The sequence below is a fragment of the Trachemys scripta genome, chromosome 3 (genome assembly GCF_013100865.1).
Source record: "Trachemys scripta elegans isolate TJP31775 chromosome 3, CAS_Tse_1.0, whole genome shotgun sequence".
Classification (NCBI taxonomy): Eukaryota; Metazoa; Chordata; order Testudines; family Emydidae; genus Trachemys; species Trachemys scripta.
This window is the reverse complement of record NC_048300.1, coordinates 166,968,204-166,976,136: the sequence shown is the minus strand read 5'-3', so window position 1 is coordinate 166,976,136 and position 7,933 is coordinate 166,968,204. Positions and strand designations below refer to the sequence as shown.

The following is a 7,933-nucleotide window of genomic DNA, read 5'->3' as shown; positions in this document are numbered from 1 at the left end:
GATTCTGGTTTGGGAACAGAGAGAGAATTGGGGAAGCAAAGCCAGAGCTGACAGAGACCTGGAGATACCAGGGGAAATGACCAAGAAGAAGAGCAATGCATTGTTGGGAATGCAGTATCCCTTATCCACAGTGTGCACATTATGTATGCTGGTCTTTCAAGCCATTAAGAAAGATTGGGGTTGTGGAGTGAGTTATTGTCTTTGTAGCCCTAAGGATTAATCTGCTTGCTTTTATAACTATATCTTTTCTTATAAAATTGAGTATTTGATGTAATAGGCTTATAGATTTATATTAAAAATAAGTTTGGCTGTAATGCAAGGGACCTACAGACCAAAACCATGTATGTTAAGCTAAGGCAAAGTTAGCACATTTTGGGACCCTTACCCAGAAAAGTAAAAATAGATAAAACACCCATGCAGATGTCTAGAGACCTTTTGCCTGAACCAATAAAGAATGAAGAATGGCATAGGGGATTTTTCAAAGTTGTACCCACAGCATTAACAAGTACACCACAAGTGCGTACATACCTGTCAGCCATATGCACATATATACTAGCCTATGGGGTAAGTATACCCTAACATTTCTGTGGGGGAAGGATGAAATTTGGACATAAGAGGAAGGATTTCCAACCAATGCCCTATAAAAAGGCTATTCATCTCGCCATTTGGGAGGCAATCTACCCACTTATCTACTCTTCATTGTCTCCACCTTCAACAACGTATCGATACTACCTATCTACGATGGCTATTAACTATGAATAGGCCGTACTTTATTTCTTTTCAAACTTTAAGTTTTAAGGGGACTAGGCTAAGCTTGGTTTCCCTATGCTTTATTTCAGTTTAAGGCTTATTAAGTTAAGTTAAAGAGTAAACAGCTTTAACAGCTCTGCATTAGCTTCCTCTGCTAAGAGGTGTGAAAACGGAACCACCAGAGGCGTGGTCCCTTATCTTCCAACACCGGGTTATTAAAACAGAGTGTGAGTATTAACCAAAGTTTGCAGCAAATAATATTGTATTATCATATGTATCTCTTGAATAACAATAATACAATTGTAACTCTGTAATTCTAACTGTTTTACCATTTGCTTAATATTTCATTGATTTTAATAAAAGGTCTTTATGACTATATCTGTTTCAGTGTGAGCTTTCTGTCATACCCCCGAAGGTCCTTTTATAAACTCTGTGAAGCCTGATTCAGGACAAACTTTATCTTCTGATCAAACAAATTGGCGAGCCTAAACCTATACTAATTAATATCCATAACAATTAAAATTAAATTAAATGGATAAATTAAATCAACATTACTAACACACCCCAAATCAGGCTACATCTTGTTGGGGGAGAAATGAATCAACAATGATATAGGATATTAGGATTAAGTACATGTATATTTATTTTTGCATTATGCACATTATTCCTGTAATTACCTTGAACAAGTACGAATAAGAACAGCAGAAGAGGGAACATACTGATATTATAGTGCCAGTTTAAGAATGTTACTCAAGACAGGCCAGTGTTGTTCTTCTTTAGCCAGACTACCTCTTACTGTTCTGTGTGACCAGGCCCAGAGGGAGTAACTTGTCCTAATAAATTATATGAATTACAGCTTTTTCTTTCCATGGCATACCCACGCACCGATTATACGTATTTCTTGATTGTTTCATTATTGGGTGGAATTTTTCACCTGTCGGGGATGGTCTAGGTAATACTTAGTCCTGCCACGAGTGTCAGGGACCAAACTAGATGACCTCTCAAGGTCCGTCCAGTCCTATGATTCTATGATTCATGTATTTGCTCAATGGCTTGCTATTAGAAATTTGGGATGTGTTGGTTTGGTATTGTTATGACTTGGGTGAAACTTTGTGGACTGAGTTAAAGCCTGATTCAGAATAATGTGTGAACATTCCCTTCACTTAAGATAGTTGCAAGAAACACTTAAGGGGCCCCACAGGAAAAATGAAGCCTAATAGAATCTGCCCAGAAATTAGCAGCATGTTCATGTGAGGGTTCCACTGGATATTATGACCAGGTTTGTGCTCATGGGCAAAGGGACTGGGGAAAGAAGACACAGAAACTGACAACAGACAAAAGCAGAGAAACAGACAGAGGCAACAAAGAAAGACAGACAAGTAGTAGCCTGTGAACACAGTGTGATCCAGGAAAAAGCTAGAGAGAAAGCTTTTGGGTTGGCTAAAGAGATTTAGGGTTGAAAGCTAAGAAACTACTCTTTTTGGTTTTCGTTCCTCCTGCATTTGGAGAAGGAGAAGGTTGTTCATTCCTTGTAAATAAACAAGACTGCATTAAAAAATAATAATACCAGACTCCATCAATTTCTTCTGCCAACTGAAACAACCTAGGGCTCCAAAATTAGACTAGCTGCTCAAAAAGGGTTGACAGTACAATCGTTGGGACGTGTTATGCACATGAATGAAGGGGTTGGGGGAAAAGAACAGCAAAGAGAGAAAATGCAGCTTGTATCTCTGATGCTGAATCTTACTTGCAACCTTGGTGCTGTAGGGGGAAGGGATAGCTCAGTGGTTTGAGCATTGGCCTGCTAAACCCAGGGTTGTGAGCTCAGTCCTTAAGGGGGCCACTTAGGGAGCTGGGGCAAAATCAGTACTTGGTCCTGCTAGTGAAGGCAGGGGCTGGACTTGATGACCTTTCAGGGTCCCTTCCAGTTCTATGAGATAGATAGGTTAAAAACACAGTCACAGAACATGGCCTTATCAGCCACTCCAAGACCTGGCAAATTTGTACTAACATTAGGCTGTTTAGAGCATTGCTTTTAGCTGCCTCTTTCCAGTCACAGTTTTACAACAGTGTTGCAATATATATAGCCTTAGCCAGCTATGCCAGACTCTTATGAAACAGAAGGCAAAAGGAGAGAGATAGGAAAGAGAAGAAATAAGATGTAGAAGGAAAGGGACATATGCTGGCGGGAGATGGAGGAAGGTATGAAGTTGCACTTCCCAGGTGATATCCAGAATTTAGCTGGAAGTTAATGTCATCTGTGTCCTCTCCCTGGCCCGGTCTGGTCAGGATATTTGTTAGGACCAGGATGAAGAAATTCCAGTATCCCAGGGGATAGTAGGGATGGAAGCCAAGATGATAAAGCTCACTGCAATGGTTGTTGTCAGACAACTACTTCTTTTACTAAGAACTTTTTTCTTTTTCAGAAGCCCAAAATGGAGTTTTGGGCAGAATAGATGATCCTCTCGTTATTTTGTCCACCAATAGACCTAATTTCCAATACACCAATTTTGTTTAATTGATTTCTCCTCTTGTTTACTCATCATAATCTTAACATAATCATTGAGTGGTATCAGTAAAACCTTTTCTGTTTAAATTAATTCAGTCTGTCTCTTTCTTTCATCTGTTCTTACAAAATTTAACATAACAAATCACTTGGCAATTTGTGAACTTTCACTCAAAATTTACAGCTGAGTTTACACTTAGGTTAAATTTGTGGGCCCAATTATCATAGCAGCCATATAAAAGAATTCTCACTATTTTCTTTCTGGAATCTTTCACTTACAAGATTGTTCTTATCTGGCACAAGATTGATGGGAAAAAATTTTGAGCTCATATCTTAAAACCTGTGTGAGACCTCTCTCTCTCTCTCTCTCTCTCTACCAGCTTAGGATGTTTCAGGCTGTCATAGTCAATTGGTCAGAGTCTTTCACCTCTTTTTCCTCCAGATGGCCTGTCCAGACAAGAGAGGGGTACTTTGCTTCAGATGTCATTTAAACATGAGAGAGAGCATAAGGTTCTCTTCCGCTTGCTTTCAACATTTGTATGGGTCAGTATTCCCTTTACTCTGCCTCAGGGGTCACCTTTGTATTTTCACAGTCTAATTACAGACCCCCAGGATGTTGGATGTAGTTCAACATGGGCCAGTGATTTGGCAGTGGGCAATGTCTGTATTAGGTGATTGTCAAAAGTTCTAGTAAGGAATTATCATTTTCTTGACAAATCTGCTGGGGTCAACAGAGACAGGTACTGTCTCATACATATGTTGTAGAACTCAGTAACAGACTTTTGTCTAAGGCCAATGGACACAAGGCCCACATTTGTTTTGTGAAATATAATTAAAGACTGTAAGCTAGTTATTCACACTCTCCCCCATTTACACTCATTAAACCCATGACAATTACTTAGGAAAGACATTAGGGAAATGACTCTGAGGGTCCCAGCCTAGATACAGGATTTTAGCTAACCCCAGTGCCCTTTAACCTGAAGACATAAAACTGCTTTAGCATTTCTTGTTAAACCGACTTCATTCAGCACTGAAAAATTCAATGTTTCCAGGCCTGACATGAATTGTGGCTCATGTTCCTTACACCAGTCTGTTGTATTGTACCCAACTTTTGGATCCCATGTGCTTCCAGCTAGATGGGTCTAGATACTGTCTCTAGTAATGGCCTCTTAGGTACAATTACAGGTGAAGACTCACTGTTTGGCCTCTTTCTGTGAGGAGACCTCACAGTCCAATTGCCCTATCCTCGGAAACGAATGCAGACACTCCAAAGACTTCCCAGCAGTTTATGCATATTCCTTCCTCTCCCCACCTGCCAAGTCCCCCTTGGCTGTAGTTGCTGTGTAATTGAAGACTCAGGGACAAATAGCAACTACAGTAAGGAACAGCACAGGAGATTTACACTCTTAGCACAGGAGATTTACAGAGCTATGCAAAACGAAGTCCTGAATACAATCCCCACAGAGTCCTCATTGCACCTCAGAATCCTTTGGGTTTGGTCAGTGTCCTTCGAGAAGTACACCACCTCCCTCTTGCCTCCATTCGTTCATTTGGGATTTCCATTCCTGGTGGCTCCTTTTGGCTTATAGAAGCCCACCTTTTAAAATCCATCTCTCTCTCTCTTTCTTTAATAAGGTGGGTCACTGAAGAAACTACAGCTCTTCCACTCAAGTGTTCAGTCCATGGGGAATTCCACATCTCCCCAAACAGGTTTCTGTGAAGAGAGAATTTATTCAAAGATCTTGCTCTCAAAGAAACTATTCTTCAACTATTCAATGGCAGAGACCAGGATTACTTTTCTGCACATTTCTAAGCATGTGTTCCAGGGTCTTGCTACCATATGGCATCTCTAATCCACTGAAAGTTACAATAATGGTATCCATAAAACAGAAAGGAATTCATAAGTTGACACAGACATATTCTCCAAACTGTCCCACATGTCCCAAATTACCCTGGTCCGAAGCCCACAAAAGACTATATTTAGTAGACTGGTCTCTTTGTTTTTTAAATTTTAACTCACTATTTCAAAAATGTTGATAACAGTGTCACCATATTTCAACCATCGCTAATGTTCATTGCCTCAGGTTATTCCAGGGCTAGATGCCAATGCTGGGTCCCTTTCAAAAGGGGATTCTCCTATTCCAGTGGGACTCCGTATTACTGTCCACCCTGTAAACTCCTCCAATTACAATCTTAAATGTCTTAACCACAGTATTGATAATAATTTATGTTTTATTATTTAAATCCTCTATAAAAATCTTTTTTCCAGGCAATGGTCATGAACAATCCTTTCCCCTCTCATAAACGTACATGTACATTCCCTTAACTATATTATATCACAGTACTGAATTATCAACCTTAACTATTCATGCTTTTTGTTCAAGCTTCTTACTAAATTACCAAACAATTCACTAATTAGATGTAGCTAATAGATGATTTGTATAATTAACTGTATGGTTATGTTACTTTGAAAAAATATATGAATCAAGCATAAACTTTTTAGTATAACAGGGTGAATTTCAAAGGGCTGAGACTAAGATTCCTTCTTTGAGTGAAGTTTAATCCTGAAAAATTGCCAGTTTTATCCTCAGGTAGGTAGAGACACAAGTACTCATATTTCTGCACTCAGTTGAATTGTGGGCACAAACAGTCTCTGAAAAAAGCAGGGTATCCTTTCGAAAAAGTGGCCCCTACAACTGTTATTTCAATGATTCAAGTTGTTTTCTCTGTATCTGACAGTCTAACAATTTCATGCTTGTTTTTCCATTGCAGCCTTTCACTGCAGGTCTGATGATGACACAGTTACTTATTAAAAAAAAGAAAGTTATAGTCATCCAGCCAGATTCTAACTAAGCCTTATCACCTAGATAACTGTTCTTGATGCTTGGGGACAGTGAACTGCAATTGACTAGCCTTTTTTATTAAATTCCAATAGACAGTCCTATGACTGTCCTTTCTTTTACAAGGGATGCATGGACCAATCCAGACAGGGTCATCTCATTTCTATCAATGGTTGGTTTATTTATTTATAAACAAAATGTCATTTAAAAGTGGAGACCAAATTTCAGTCCTGGCCAAATCCATCATATGAAAATGAATTTGGTGATCTCATCCAATGAGAAGTCTCTTCTTAAAAAGATAGCAATTCTACTGCAGGAAATGACTCATGTCCATTGGAAGAGTTTGAATGGGAATTGGTGAGGAATGTGAAAATGATTTTCTTGGAAAGTGCCAGTGGCTTTGTGTACTATAACAAAAAGAAAGATTTCAAATGGATAATAGACTGGAGAATATGGGAACAAAGGGTAAAATCAAATATTTTTTCCACTATTCGGCTTTTCAAAGGTAATGAACATTCTTGATCCAGAAGGACAGGAATTGCTATTATGAAGTAACCTATCTGAAACAGCAATTGGCAGAATGCAGAATTTTTCCTGAGGCCAGTTTTAATTTGGGGTTGCCCAGAATCAAGATAATGGAGTGTACAGAAGGGTAAGCAGCACCGATAAATAAAAACACCCTAATTTTCCATTCAGCATTCAAATAAGATACGTTTCCTACTGAGAATGTTGAAGACACATAATAAATATTGTAAAAGATGAAAAAGGACACCACAGATTTAAGAGCATGCACATGGGCGTCCGTGCTGGGGTTCCTGAAATTTGGATTAAGGTCTGAATTAAGGTTCATTTTCCTGATGTGTCTCCAAAGGGATATGATTAACAGAACAGATAAAACAATAAATACAATAAGGGGGAAAATAGATCCTACGCTGTGTATCAGAAAAGTGAGTTCCATAAGGTTCTTTATCTTGTCTGACATCGTGCTATTTGTTGATAGATGATCTGTGGAGTTGTGAGAGGATAAGCAATAGGAATAGCTGAACAATGTAAAAGCAACTGTGGTAACCAAGCAGTAAAGCACAGAGCCCAAAAGTAGCCATGGCACCAGTTTGGAGATTTTCAGTTTTAACCAGCTGAAGAGGGACTGGTTGAAAGTGGCAATCTTCACACAGTAGAACACAGAAAGGCAGCTTGCAAAACAGAGACTCATTTGGTTTATGAACAACCAGATAGCTATATAAAGCTGAGCTGTTTGAAATCTAACGAAGAGATGTGAATATATCTTAAATAAGGAATAGTCTGTCATGAAGAATTGTAGGCAAAATCTGGACAAGGCCAGGCTGGTTATGATCTTATCATAGGAAGTCAGCGTTCTGCTTTTGGCCCAGTCGATACAATTTACGGCAACAATATATCCATTTACAACAACTCCCACTGAGAATTCTATTGCTGAGATAATCATATAAAAAATAAAAGCAGTAGCTAAAGACTTTTTCATCCTTAATTCTTAGTTTGTAGTTCACTTCTCAAGACTTTCCAGAAGTCTTGGTTTAGAAGACATCAGTTCAGAAGGCTTGATTTAGAAGATTGTTCATCTCTGGCTCATGGATATACAAAGCTTAGTCCTTTTCGTATACGTTCAAAAGCAGGATGAAAATTAAGTTTCACCTGTTGTTCATATATAGCCAAGTCATATAATGAAGATTCAAATCTGGCATCTATCCTGTTACTAAGTATCTAGTTCATGGAAAAAGATATTTGCATGTCCCTTCCCAAAATGCCCTGTTAGTGACTAATCAAATTATTATTTTAATAAACTGAAAACATAACCATT

General features: G+C 38.6%; 1 protein-coding gene across 1 annotated transcript; it reads right to left on the bottom strand.

The window, feature by feature from the left end:
- Positions 1-6,652: 6,652 nt before the first annotated feature.
- On the bottom strand, positions 6,653-7,597 carry LOC117875519 (taste receptor type 2 member 1-like). The gene has a single exon (XM_034766902.1). The coding sequence runs from the start codon at positions 7,595-7,597 to the stop codon at positions 6,653-6,655; it is 945 nt and encodes a 314-aa protein (XP_034622793.1).
- Positions 7,598-7,933: the final 336 nt, after the last annotated feature.